The sequence below is a fragment of the Chanodichthys erythropterus genome, chromosome 3 (genome assembly GCF_024489055.1).
Source record: "Chanodichthys erythropterus isolate Z2021 chromosome 3, ASM2448905v1, whole genome shotgun sequence".
Taxonomy (NCBI): Eukaryota; Metazoa; Chordata; class Actinopteri; order Cypriniformes; family Xenocyprididae; genus Chanodichthys; species Chanodichthys erythropterus.
This window is the reverse complement of record NC_090223.1, coordinates 52,988,236-53,002,383: the sequence shown is the minus strand read 5'-3', so window position 1 is coordinate 53,002,383 and position 14,148 is coordinate 52,988,236. Positions and strand designations below refer to the sequence as shown.

Here is a 14,148-nt window from a genome sequence, read left to right as displayed (position 1 = left end):
ACTGCTTTAGTGGGAAAAAAATAGAAATTCATCACATCAGGTAGGTTGGCAGGTCCAGGCTTTGGAAGAGATGGAGTGATCTACCGGAAACTCAAGTAGAAGGCACTAACAGGGCCTTTAAATGTGTCATCCCTCATATATTATACTGTTGAATGCTCAAATCTGATTGGTTGACCAACGTTAATTATTTTCAGGGAAATGCATGCCTATAGTAGTTCTAGCAGGTCTTGACCGCATTAGTTTCATATCACTTCGCCAAATGATTTCAGTTATTTCAAAGGTCCTACAGCCTACAGCTGCAAAAGAACCAAAACCCACAAAGACACAGACCAAGAAAATAAATATAATAAACAACAGGTTAATAACAACACATTTTTTCCATGTATTTTGACACACAATTACATTTTATTGTGCACGAAAAGCACATACTCTTTCTCCAACTTATATACTCATATTTTAATTTAGTTTAACTTTAGTTTAAACTTAACACCTTAGCAACACCCTATCAACCACCCAAAGCTCCATAGCAACTGCCTAGCAACTTCATAGTAACACCCTAGCAACAACATAAAAATCAAATCAAACAAATCAAAAATCAAACCAAACAATTTGAACTGATTCACAAAAATCAGCAAATGACAAACATAACAATGATACTGAAGGTGAAATCAGGCACAATTAACATGTTTGATGTTCTTATACTTGCAGTTTGAGACACAAAGCAACATGAAAGGATTGAGTCTTTTGGAAACTTGAAGGCTAATTACAAAACACACTCAGGAAGTCTCTTCTTTTCATTTTATACTGGGAATAAAATAGTTGTGAATACATTGTGAATACGGTGGCCAGCTGTAACTCTATATTGGTACTGCTTTAGTGGGAAAAAATAGAAATTAGAGTGATCTAGTGAAAATGCCCTGAGGTTTTTGGGGCCCCCTGTTGGTCAAAAAAAGGAAATATTTCCTAAATGTATAGTTCGGCTTCCCTTATTCTATGGACAAAATTACTTATTCCCCTGTAATTGCAGGTTTTTTCAATCATCCCATCTATATTTTTTTTCTAAGTATTGTATGTGTGTACATTCTACTTAGTGCCCTGATAACACTTGCTTTCTTTCTTTCTCTTTTACAGTGATCTTGTTTTGTATGGCCGCCCTCATATTCCCAATAGGCTTCTACATCAATGAAGTAGGGGGACAACCATATAAATTACCCAACAACACAGTGGTGGGCTCCTCCTATGTACTGTTCGTGCTCTCCATCTTCTTCACAATAGTGGGGCTCCTGTTTGCGGGAAAAGTCTGTCTTCCTGGCTGAGGGGACGGTCCCAGCTTGGACAGCTGGGGTGTTCAATGTGAAACGGAAAGAAACGGCACTCATCGAGAAGGGCGACGACAGGGGATGGTATTATATGGTAAACACTAAACTCATTAAACTGCAAAACTAATAAAGACGATTACTGCACACACTGCATACGAGTGCGTCCGACCACATGCTCCCCTTCGCCCAACCTGTGCTTAGTTAAACCTGTGCTGTCTTTATGTTGCACCTTTGAGTTTCAACCCAAAGGATTGGGGGTGTTGAAGTACACAGGACCATCCGGAAAGGACCAAGTGCATCCACAGCGGCTGCTTCCGGTACTACTTCACTATGGAATATAGTTGTGTTATCTTCGGTTCGTTTAAGTTTCACACTCATGTATGCCCCCTGCCTTTGTGGAGAGGAAGGACAAGAAAGTGGTGGAGAATGCGGGCAGAGACACGTTGGGCCGAGTGCTCAGTCCAACAAATCGGACTCCCCACATTCTCTCTAGTGCCCCAAGAGCTGGCCAGGACGCTGCACTGTTACAAAAGAGGGAAACTGGTAAAAGGGAACAGTATTAAGAACAGTTTTGCTCACACACTACAACGAGGCAAGCTCTCCAGGACTGCCGGTCAGGACCCTGCAAGGCTGTGCCTCACTGTTAAACCACGCTCAGATATTGACAAACACGTCTCTGAATCTGACATCATACCAAAAGTAACTCCCGCCTGTCCTCGCTTGAGTATGGGGCGAGTTGGCTTGAGTCACAGGCGGATGTGTTTTTGACTTTACACCTGTTCATCTCTTCTTGTTTTGATCTCTGGATTTGCAGAGCCCTTTACTTGTTTGGTTTGATTTGCTAATGTGTCATAAACCTGTTTTCATTGTATGAATGCTAAGGGCATGAGAGGAGCACTGTGCGGTATAGCCATTTCAGTAGGTAAAGCACTACAAAAAAAAACGAACTCCTTACCTCATTATTTTGCGATTCAGCATTATTTTTCCACTCACCATGACAAAACGTGTGCCCTGTAAGTTATGATCTGCCTTGATCACGGACGTTTCATTAAAATGCTGCGATCATGGCAATTTATTTATCTGACACTGAATAAAAGGAGCTCAAGAATGTGTGCTTGTTACATCAACCCTGTTTTTGTTTTTGGAAAGCAAATGTACCGTGGAACGAAATCAGAACTGTATTTTATTTATGATGGACGTGTGATATGAAGGTTACATTTTGCCCACAAGTTATTTTGTTTTGTTTTTTCATCAAATCTCCTCTTAGTGTTCGGTTTTATTTGAATGCGCTTTTCTGTTCAATCCATTTACGGAAGGTCATGCTCACAGTCGCCTTTACGTTCTTTACTAAATTAATTTCATTAATGCTTCGATAGACTGCACTTTCCTTGGAAACACTCGTATTAATTATAGTATGGAAGTTTGACTTCTCACAGTTGTGAATTTTTTCTCAATTCTGACTTTTTCTCACAATTGTGAGTTTACATGTCACAATAATGACTTCTCAAAATTGATATAAACTCACAATTGCGATTTATAATGTCAGAATTGTGAAATATAAAGTTTATTGTGAGGGAAAAAGTCTTGTGGGATAAAACTCGCAATTGACTTTTTACTTGCAATTCTGACTTTTTTCTCACAATTGCAAGTACATCTCGCAAGTGACTTCTCAGAAATGCGAGATATAAACTCGCAATTGCAAGTTATAATGTCAGAATTGCGAAATATAAACCATTATGAGAAGTCAATATTGCGAGAAACTTGCTATTCTGACTTTATAACTCGCAATTTTGAGTTTATATCACGCAATTCTGACTTAATTTCTATCAATTGCAAGTTTATATCACACATTTCTGAGAAAAAAAGTCATAATTGCGAGAAACTCCCAATCGTAAGAAAAAAAGAATTGAGATTAAAAAGTTGCAATTTTTAATTTTTTTTTTCAAATCTAGTGGCGGAAACAAGCTTCCATATTATAGGGATGACAAACAGATGAGATATTTATTCAAATTTTAGATGATTCTCGTAAATATATGGGGTAAGAACATAAATTCTTGGATTGATAAAAATGTTTATAATAACTCCCACCTGCATATTCAGGCAAGATGTGTACTATTGCTTTTGGCAAAAGACGACGTATCGCACTGGGACCTAAATTAATGTGAACTGTGAGAACAACGGTGGAAAACATCACCTCCGCGCTAAAGACTGCTTGTGCTTTGGAAACCCATCATAAAATGGAATACAAGTATAGGGGTAATGAACATCAATGACATCTAGGGCAATGAAAAGGTATTATTTATAATTTCAAAAGGGAAGGAAACAAATGTAAGAGTAACAGTATTATCTATCAAAGGATGTTAACAGTCCTTGTGCACAGTTACTGTTAACAGATTCATGTTACTGGCAAGACAACTGTTTTCTCTGCTACTCTTTGTTTCAGTATCTCACTGTATACAATAAAAGGCATAAAAGAAGGAAGGTCGACTGCTTGAGTTCAGCTGAGCTTTGCTTTATTGAGAATCCAGTTGTAACTATTGCTCTACTTTCTACTCCTTTGATGAAAATTAAGCAAACTTTGCATGCATTAGGGGTCTGTGGCTAATTGCGTTTTGAGTAATTTTTGGAAGCATGGGATGTATGGTTGCCTAGCAACTAGCAGTTAAATTTGCAATATTCAAAACATCAGCCCGCTACCCTTTTTGAGCTAGAGGAAGATTCTGCAGCAGACTCTGTTTGCTGATGGTCCCTGTTTTTTCAGTATGTGACATTTAAGTAAAACCTTAAAAAAAAAAAAAAATTCTTAGAAACTGCCATCAAATGGATGAGATTGGTGATGATTTTTTTTTTTTTTTTTTTACTTTTACAAGTTTGCAAAATTGAAATAGGTTTGTTAGATTTAAATGTTAGACTTGTAAATGCATTTTCAAAGGGCGCTCTGTTTCCTCACATCAGGTAGGTTGGCAGGTCCAGGCTTTGGAAGAGATGGAGTGATCTACCGGAAACTCAAGTAGAAGGCACTAACAGGGCCTTTAAATGTGTCATCCCTCATATATTATACTGTTAAATGCTCAAATCTGATTGGTTGACCAACGTTAATTATTTTCAGGGAAATGCATGCCTATAGTAGTTCTAGCACGTCTTGACCGCATTAGTTTCATATCACTTCGCCAAATGATTTATTTCAAAGGTCCTACAGCCTACAACCGCAAAAGAACCAAAACCCACAAAGACACAGACCAAGAAAATAAATATAATAAACAGGTTAATAACAACAAATTTTTTCCCTGTATTTTGACACACAATTACATTTTATTGTGCACGAAAAGCACATACTCTCTTTCTCCAACTTATATACTCATATTTTAATTTAGTTTAACTTTAGTTTAAACTTAACACCTTAGCAACACCCTATCAACCGCCCAAAGCTCCATAGCAACTGCCTAGCAACTTCATAGTAACACCCTAGCAACAACATAAAAATCTGTCTGAGAGACTGCATGGCCTTAGTTCTTCATACTTTGAGCTTTGTAAACTACAAACATTCTGACATTTTGTCTAGTTTAATGTTCTAAAATAACTAAAACTGAAATAAATGTAAAACTAGACATGAAAAAATAAACAAATTTTAATACTTTGAATGTTTTCATTTTAATTGTAAAGTATTAATGAAAACTACCAGCATCTCGAAAATAAGACCACAATAAATTAATCATTATTTTTTATTCATATAAATATTGTTTAACATTAATAAACAAATATGCATACAGGTTTGTGACCTTGGACCATACATGTGTCCACGAATATTTATGTATTTATTTGTTTAAAGACAGCATATATTTACATATATGGATGGTTGTCAGAGTGTTATGCAGTTGCTAGGTTCAAATGTTTACATGCCTCCAATCTATGACTGTTTCTCGTGTTTTGTCGCATTACGTGTACAGACAGTAGCGTTACATCGGTTCTGTACCAGAAGAACTGAAGTTCAATACTCGTAGAGGTGTATTCTAAGTCTAAGCAGTATAATAACAGTGATGCTTGAATTAATAGCAAGTAGCACTGGTCATGAAAACGTGTCTTCTTCATACATGTCAACGTGAGATCGTGAAATCAGCAAGAGCGCTGGCTGCACTCGAGCTGAATGGCTCTGTCGGTTGCTATGGAGACGCCTAACACAGCGCAGCTGTCAGTCACTGATGAGTTCGAACCGCACAAGGACGTTTGCTGATTTCTGCGCGAGGATAATTAATGCTGCTGCTGATCACGCGCGAGCTTCAGAACACAGAAGGTAAACATTGATAACCTTGCAACACCTCAATAACTGATGTTTCCTGCAAAATACCATAGTTACTGCATATTAGGTCGTTGCCTCGGTAATATCACAATAAAGGGATATAGAAATAGAATTTCCTTTCAGAAACTCTTCTTTCTTTCTGATTTTTTTATGCTTTTAAAATAAAGTTTCAATAAGGCTAAATGTATTTTATCAGAACTACAGTAAGACTGTGAATTATAATTACAATTTAAAATAACTTTTCTATATTTTAAATGTAATTTATTCCTGTGATCAAAGCTGAATCATTACTCCAGTCTTCAGTGTCACATGATCCTTCAGAAATCATTATAATGCTGATTTGATGCTCAGGAAGTTTAAAACAACAGCATTTATTTGAAATAGAAGTATTTTGTAACAGACACAAACAAGTTCTTACCTGGGTCCCACTTTATACAAACCTAATTCCGGAAATGTTGGGACGTTTTTTACATTTGAATAAAATGAAAACTAAAAGAATTTTAAATCTCATGAGCCAATATTTTATTCACAATAAAACATAGATAACATAACAAATGTTTAAACTGAGAAATTTTACACTTTTATCTACTAAATGAGCTCATTTCAAATTTGATGCCTGCTACAGGTCTCAAAAAAGTTTGGCTGAAATGGCTGAAAAAAGCAAGAAATTTTGAAAAGATTCAGCTGGGAGAACATCTAGCAACTAATTAAGTTAACTGAAATCTGGTCTGTAACACGATTAGCTATAAAAGGGATGTCTTCGAGAGGCAGAGTCTCTCAGAAGTAAAGATGGGCAGAGCTGTGAAAGAGTGCGTAAAAAGATTGAGGAACATTGTTTTTTAAAATATTCCACAATGTCAAATTCCAAATGCTTTGCAAATCTCATAATCCACAGTGCATAACGTCATCAAAAGATTCAGAGAAACTGGGGAAATCTCTGTGCATAATAGACAAGGCCGAAGACCTTTATTGGAATGCCCGTGGTCTTTGGGGACGACACTGCATCACTCATTGGAATAATTGTGTCAATGACATTACTAAATGGATCCAGGAATACTTCCAGAAACCACTGTCGGTAAACACAATCCGCTGTGCCATCTGCAGATGCCAACTAAAGCTCTATCTCAGGGATGTCTATTTCAGGAAGGCCTTGTGTATTTCAGCAGGACAATGCAAAACGTCTCGGGTTACTGGCGTAACCTATGTTCTCTGAACACACCCTCTGGGTGTTCCCAAGCCCGTATAGAATCATGCCAATTCATTGGCTGATGGTGCGGGCGGCGAACCCCGCGCATAAATGCCGAGACCAACCTATGTTTGTCCAGGGGAATTTAATCTGACTCCCTTCGAGCAGCAACGGCTGCGACATAAACTCTCAGAGTAGTTGCAGCTGCCCCTGCAGCAAATTTTTCTTGTAGGAGCTCCAGCACTGAACCCACAGTTGACTGGATCCACATCATGAGCTGAACACCAAGACTCAAAAATCCATTGTGATCATTTGCCGACTGAAAATAGCACCAATGTTGATTCCTTTTTGAAGAAAGAGTGGGTCCCACCACACTGCAAGGGTGCGGAAACAAACGCGCAACACTTTTAACAGGTGAAAGGCTGGTCCTGTCGATCAGACCCCTAAGAGCTTCATCCACCAAAGAAATGGTCTCATGTGAAGCAATCCTAGGGGCAGCACAGGGGATGCTGCGGCCATGAGGCACAGGAGCCTGCGACAGGTGCTTACAGAGACATGATGGCCTATCTATCCTGAAGCGGGCCAAACATGTAACAATACTGGAAATCCGGGTAGGAGCCAGACGGGCCTGCATCTGAACAGAATCCAGGTGAACCCCTAAGAACACAGTCTGTTCGGATGGGTCGAGAACACTCTTTTCGGTGTTCAGTCTGAAGCCGAGAGACCGGATGTGGTGAAGAACGACATCTCTGTGGCGAGTCACTAATTCCCTGGAGTGGGCTAAAATGAGCCAATCGTCCAGGTAATTGAGTATAGGGCAATTCCAGCGTTATGGATGTGACATTTGAACTCATAATGACAGATAAAATGTCTCTGTAAAAATAAATTTCTTACAATATATAAATTGTCAATGCATATTCTCAGAGCACCCAATCTGGGAAATTTGTAGACAAAATATGTTTTTCTAAAATAATTTTAAACACCCCCAAAAAAGGCAAATAGGCACATGTTATGGATGTGACAGAAAATGACAGAATTTGCAGTATACTGTGCAACTTTCTTAAAAGTCTGTGAACTTTTAAGTTGAATGTATAAATATTGATATTCACATGATAAAGGGGTCTTAGCTGAGCACAAAAATATCAATGTTTAAAATATAACATTTTTTATGAAGTGTATAATGAGGAAAAACCAACGTTATGGATGTGACAAAATTCTGTTATGGATGTGACACATCTGAAATACACATAAAACATGTTTGAGAAATCAACAATCAAACCATCATGGCTCTTTTGTTGACCCATAAAATGTCTCTGAATGGCAGTTTTAACATTAAGAAAACAGTCTGAAATTATTCTGAAGATTTTTAAAATGGCATTACAAGTTTATTTTTTTTAGATTGGATCCTATATCATAATAGCCTGACTACGTCAGACTTCCTACTTCCGCTCAATTTCATTTCACTTCTGTACTCAGTCTGATACAGTGTCAGAGCTTTCTGTTTGCCACCGGTCTGGAAACAGCCGGGCCAATCAACGAACAGAGGGCGGGCTGAGAGCCGTGACGTAGATGCTAAGCGCCGAGTTTTACATTGTAGGTTAGAGAAATCGAAAACCGAAACGACCGCGGAAATGGGAAACGAGACACGGGATGCAAACTTCGGGATGCATTAACTTCGCATAATCTGCAAAAGTCGTTTACAGCCATGTTCACTCCGGTATTTCGCTCGCATCATCATGTGTTTACAACAGGTTTACAGTGGAAGTTCAATCATAGATTTGAGTTCGATGCATGATGTCTGTGCTTCGATGCGGCTGTACAGGCGTCATAACTAAACGTATCTGATTGGCTTACGGGTAACCAATGATTTTAAACTTCAGACAAGCGCCCCCTAGCCAGAGAGAAAACACTTCTCTATTATGCCATTCCAGACATTACCAGGCTAATATCATAATACGATATGTAAAATAATTGATAATGAGAGAAAAGAGGAAAGAGGAAAGGTGAAGGAACTTATTTATTTCATTCATTCATGCTTAACACTTTCATCTTTCATATAATTCATGAATTTTCTTCTTAATTATTTTTTTTTCTTTCACTCTGCCAGTACTGCCTCTTTGAAATGATAACGGCCTCTGTTGTCAAGGAAAGGACTGAGGCGCTGGATTATTTGTCCTTTTTCCACCCATGACTTGTCTTCCTTTGTAGGGAGGATGTAAACGAATCCCATTTCATCATTTCTCCTGAGAAACTGAATTTCTAACCCATCAGAATCCAAATCGGTAACAAGGCCGACAAATTCCCTGCTAGACTTTTTGCCTTTGTAGCAGATCTGCAGACAATCGCCTGTTTTTATATTGACCAGTGGCTCAGTTGGATGGGCTTGGGGCTCATCCTCATTTGAATGATGAAATTTGTGTGTTGCTGCCTCTAATGAGGACGAATACTGACTATGTTTGATGAGGCCCCAAGAGATGGGCTCGATGTGGTGCACACTCTGGGTTCCTAAGAAAGAGTGTGAATAGGTCATAATACTACAGATATCACTTTAATAACTTTATCATTTACACGCATTCATTAGTGAGCACAAATTGCTATCCAATAGTTACCTATGAGAGGTTTTACATCCGTCCACAGACGCTCTAGCTGGTGTTCATGTGTGAACGTCTGTATGTCCCTTTCCATAACAAGTTTAATATTAATGTTCGGGCAGTAATGCGCAGCTGTTTTTGCGAAGGACTGTGCATTGTTCACAATAACCTTGCGGCTTAGCACAGCTGAACTAACGGACCTTTTCACTGTCCCACCTACTCCATCAACAGCTCCCTTTCCATGACTTGTGGCGAAGAAGTGCCATTCCACCTAAACAGTCAAATGATTGTCATTGAAGAACACCATATGTAAGCTTGTAACACATATGTCCATTATGATACAAAACATTTGAATAAATACCTTAAGGCTTGGAAAGATCTCCCCAAAGATTGTGGACATGAATGACCAAATAAATTTGTTTTTAAAGTGAGATGCTGCTCCATCACTGAAGATGTGCAATTTTTCCATTCTTGGATTTTTTTTCTTCAGGTCTTCCACCACCTTGGACAGAAATGTTACAGCTGCCTTCTTTTCATGCTCCAGTGAATCACTGACAATTGCATAGGATTGCACATCTGCTTTGCCCCATGCAACAGCAGTGAAAAGTGTGACTTGTCTGCTGGTCCAGTGGGCTGCCTGGATTTCATCTTGATATGCAGTAGTGTAATTTTCTGCAAAATCAATCTGTAACACCGCTGAAGTCTCACTTGTGTCTTTCATCTTCTGTTGGAAAACTGCACTTTGATTTCTTTTTATGAAGCAGTGTTTAAGAAATTTTGTGGCTGATGCCAACAGCAATGCAAATACATCCCTCAATTCTCCTCTCTTCATTATCTTTACCTGAAACCCTCCTTCAGATTCCCATGAATGCCACATTGTTTGGATGTTCTTATCTTCATCTGGGATGTTGCTAATGATGTTCTGAAGGAGAATTGCATTACAGCAAGTTTTACATCCATTCAACATACACTCCGGAGAGTCAGGACTGCAGACCAGAGCTCTGATAAATGCTGATACGCTTTGGAAGGCATGTCGTGGTATGTGTTTATGAACACTCTCAAGCAGCATTTGTGTGTTCTCATGGTATTTACAAAGGCAAACATTATGAGGTGTTTCTGCTTTTGTGAAGACCTCTCTTGGCCGCAGTGCTGCAAATTTTGATTTTCCTATTTTAATCTCTGGGTACTCATCCTGAAAGACTCTATATGCCTCTAAAACAGACATAGATAAGTGCCTCTTTTGACATGTCTTCTTAACTCCATCTTCTCTTATGGTGACAGAATCTTTTCTGCCAGGTGCCTGTCGTGAGATGTCATCCCGCACATAAAACTGCTTGACCTTTTCTTCAGTGTGGTCTGTTGTACCTGATAGGTCTACTTGTTTAATTTCACTGTGCTCAATGAATCCAACTGCGTCAACAATCTTTTTAATCACTGCTTTTTTTTTGTTTGGACTTTGAGGAAGAGCAGTAAGAACTCGTTTGACCGCCCTTCCAAGAGACTGCTTACACTTGTATGCTGGGACAGGAGCCAGTTGAACATCTAAACTTTGATGTTTAAGACGGAGTCTCCTTTTCCTCTGTCTCTCTTTTGCAAGAGTGCGGACTCTTTCTTTCTCCTCATTAGTTTGCTGTATTTTTTTTTCTGGCTCTTTCCTCTCTCTTTCTTTTCCTCTCCTTTTCTTTGTAGTTTTCATCATTTTTGTGCCTTTCCCTGAAAGCTTTCTGACGTTCAGCATTGGACATACCTTTTACCTAAATTCAAACATGTAGCAGCCTATAGTATTACTAGTATTAGGTTAATTGAATAGGCATTTATAAATTTTGTCATATATAGAGGTCGTTATTGTCATATGTTGATAGAGATGCACCAATTGCAATTTTCTTGTCCAATTCCGACTTCCGATTTTTTTGCCAATTCCGATTTTCAAAAGTTTTTCAGGTTAACTGGGTTTTTATTCAGGTAAGAAATAGAAATTAAAGTTCAGTGTTATTGTACATGGGTTACCTTAATTTCTGTAGTCTTTATTGTAAATATTAATACAGATAAATTCTTACCATTAAAGTTATAAAACGTATTCAGTCAAGAGCAGAAAGTGATTTTCTTTGTCTTTTTTTTTTTTTTTTTTTTTTGATTAACTTATAAAGCAGCAGGGATTTTTGACTGCTGTCCCTTTAAGTGTTTATGAACGGGGTTCAACGGCCTCAATACTGTTTAATACAACATGGGTTCACTTTTCTTAGTTATTTAACGATTCAAAACTGTGTTTATACCAAGATTGCCTGTGCTGCTGGTAACAAAACGGATCGGCTCAGAATCCCTGGCCGATCGATCGGTGCATCTCTAAAACCCATCCTATCTGAGGTGATGAAAGAGCTGGGGTATCAGGTCAGGTTACTTGATATGATACATTATAATAACTAGATATCTATTTAACTTAATTGTGTGCTGTTTTAGTGACATCTTACCATTTTTATCTGTCTGTCGATAACGCTATCTTCGAGCTGTCAAAACCTGAGATTGAATGACAGGCAGCGCGAGCGAATTAGAGGGCGCCTGTTTCGCGCCTAAACCAATCAGGTTCCTCGTGCACTTTCAGGACGCCTCTCTACAGTGAAGTGAATAGGCTACTATAAACACAGACGTAACATTACAGCAAGGACGATAACAGAATACAGATTTTCTTTCTTACAGCATTGCTTGCTAAAATACATTAACAAATATTAAAGTTTATCAAATAGCAGTTTAAAATCACAGATTTCTCCCACAGTCAGGTGAACCGATTGACACTATTGTCACTTTCAATCATGTCTAAATGATCGCACGATTTTCGGCTAGTTTATGCAGTTTAAAGCAAAGCCTTGAGTAAAAATGATCACATTTTATTTCAAGTCAAAATTATTGCAATATTATTATATTTTGTCAGTTTGACCGCGAGATTATCATCAGTTGCCTGTTCAATTAACCAATAGGTAAAAACGTAACATCCCGAGGGAAGTGTCCTATGAGACACAATGCTCTTCTGTACTTTTTACTTTATCATATAGGCCGACGTTCTGATGTTGATATTTCGTTCTGTAACTGGAAAAGAGCAAAGATTATTTCATGTGCGCCTGATCCGCTTGATCTGCCGCTTATTCACGAGTGATATCTATAGGTATTGTTTGAATTTTGTTATAAAATCGAATGAACTAAAAAGTTGAGACATTTTTTCATATTAAAACTAATGAAGCACAAAGATGATTGCTATTATTGGATATGTTCTGATACGGTAAGCCTGAAACAGATCACAGCAATATAAAGAAGAAAACTCATAGGATTTAATATGAAGCGTCCGTAACGGTCACGTCCGTAACGCTTATTATGGTTGTTCAAAACAACGTAGTAAAATGAATTGTTGATCCTAATAAGCATAAACATAATTTAGCTTTGCATATGAAGTTTCAAGTTATTTGCATTTATAATTGTTATATGACACAAACTTAATCTTTAAAACGTTATGGACGTGACAGAGCACTGAAGCGTCATGACCTCTTTATTCCAGCCCTTATAAATTACACAGGCAGTGCTGTTATGACGAAATGAGTGTATTTATATCTCAGGCATGCCTCCATCTTTCTACACAATGCTTACTGTTAAAATAAAGTTTAAAAAAAGGGGGGTCTTTGATCCATTTTTTGAGAGCATGAAATATGGTTGGTTGAAAATGTTATCTAAGCATTGTTGCTTACCTCATATATTGTGGATAAACAAGGCAATTTTCTTAAAATGTCCAATAGAGCACATTAATACAGTATATTACAGACCTAAATTAACAACTTACATAGGGTTTTGTTCTTTTATTTTAAACTTTTTTTTTTCATGGCAAGGATGACCTTTGCGTGGAATTGCCCTATACGAATACCCTGGAGCCTCAACGGGGCCAGAGCAGCATCCATACACTTTGTGAATGTCCTGGGCGCCAAGGCCAGGCCAAAGGGAAGAACCTTGTACTGATAAACCTTTCCTCTGAAGGTGAATCTGAGGAACTTCCTGTGCTGTCGGACAACCTGAAAATGAAAATATGCATCCTTTAGGTCTATAGTGACAAACCAATCCTCTGCACGAATTTGAGACATGATAGTCTTCAGTGTCAACATTCTAAGCTTCCCTTTGTAAATGGAGAAGTTAAGACGATGCTCAGAAGCTTAGTGCGTCTCCTATCTCCCGTGATGAAAAGGGGTGAGGCTGATCGAACACTGTACACCGAAACGCGCTGGGCAGTGGATGTGACAGAACTGGATGAGGAGAGGGGGTGAGAGGTAGGCAGAAACACTTGCACGGTCTGACCCAACCTAGGAAGGCAGGGGAAGCTCTGCTCTTTCTGACGTGAGGGTAAGGAGCGACTCGAAGGAGCTGGAGCGGAGGGCTTGCTGGGCCTCTTCAGCTCAAGACGCCTTCGTCGCTGGCGGGGCAATGGGCGACCATAGGCTCCCCAAACCATAGTCGGTGGGGGATGAATCGGGTCACTTCTCCTACTGGCGGACTCCTTCCTATGCAAGGAGCGCTCTCTGGATAGAGAAGAGGAGGGAATAGAAGAGTTCCTAACTCTCCTGGGCATAAACTGCCTGAGAGCAGCCGACTGGGACTTGGTGGCCCAAAATTTGTCAACGACCGTGCTGACCGCCTCCCTGAACAAACCAGACTGAGAGATAGGGGCATCCATGAGGAACACCTTCTCCTTATCACATATTTCCATAAGATTATATAAGCCAC

At 38.9% G+C, this 14,148-nt stretch overlaps 2 protein-coding genes across 3 annotated transcripts in view; one reads left to right on the top strand and one right to left on the bottom strand.

The window, feature by feature from the left end:
- mosmoa (modulator of smoothened a) overlaps positions 1–3,791 on the top strand; it is a 36,062-nt gene extending 32,271 nt beyond the window's left edge. Inside the window, exon 3 of the mRNA XM_067377185.1 lies at positions 1,132–3,791. Coding sequence (XP_067233286.1) covers positions 1,132–1,316 — 185 coding nt within the window. The 3' untranslated portion in view covers positions 1,317–3,791. The remainder of the gene's footprint in view (positions 1–1,131) is intronic.
- A 3,833-nt stretch (positions 3,792–7,624) lies between these two features.
- On the bottom strand, positions 7,625–11,475 carry LOC137013421 (uncharacterized). 2 transcript variants are annotated; one of them, XM_067377163.1, is made up of 3 exons: positions 9,755–11,475; positions 9,412–9,664; positions 7,625–9,307 (listed from the first exon to the last, which is right to left on the bottom strand). In XM_067377163.1, the coding sequence occupies exons 1-3, from the start codon at positions 11,129–11,131 to the stop codon at positions 8,898–8,900; spliced, it is 2,040 nt and encodes a 679-aa protein (XP_067233264.1). In that variant the 5' UTR covers positions 11,132–11,475; the 3' UTR covers positions 7,625–8,897. The 2 variants fall into 2 exon arrangements, with proteins under 2 accessions (XP_067233264.1, XP_067233274.1); XM_067377173.1 differs by having other exon boundaries at positions 9,173–9,336.
- Positions 11,476–14,148: the final 2,673 nt, after the last annotated feature.

Coding starts and splice junctions, on each gene's coding strand:
- LOC137013421 (XM_067377163.1), bottom strand. CDS start 11,131: ATGCTGAACGTCAGAAAGCTTTCAGGGAAAGGCACAAAAATGATGAAA. Junction 9,665..9,754: donor AGATCTTTCCAAGCCTTAAG/GTATTTATTCAA, acceptor TTGACTGTTTAG/GTGGAATGGCACTTCTTCGC. Junction 9,308..9,411: donor GGATGTAAAACCTCTCATAG/GTAACTATTGGA, acceptor ACTCTTTCTTAG/GAACCCAGAGTGTGCACCAC.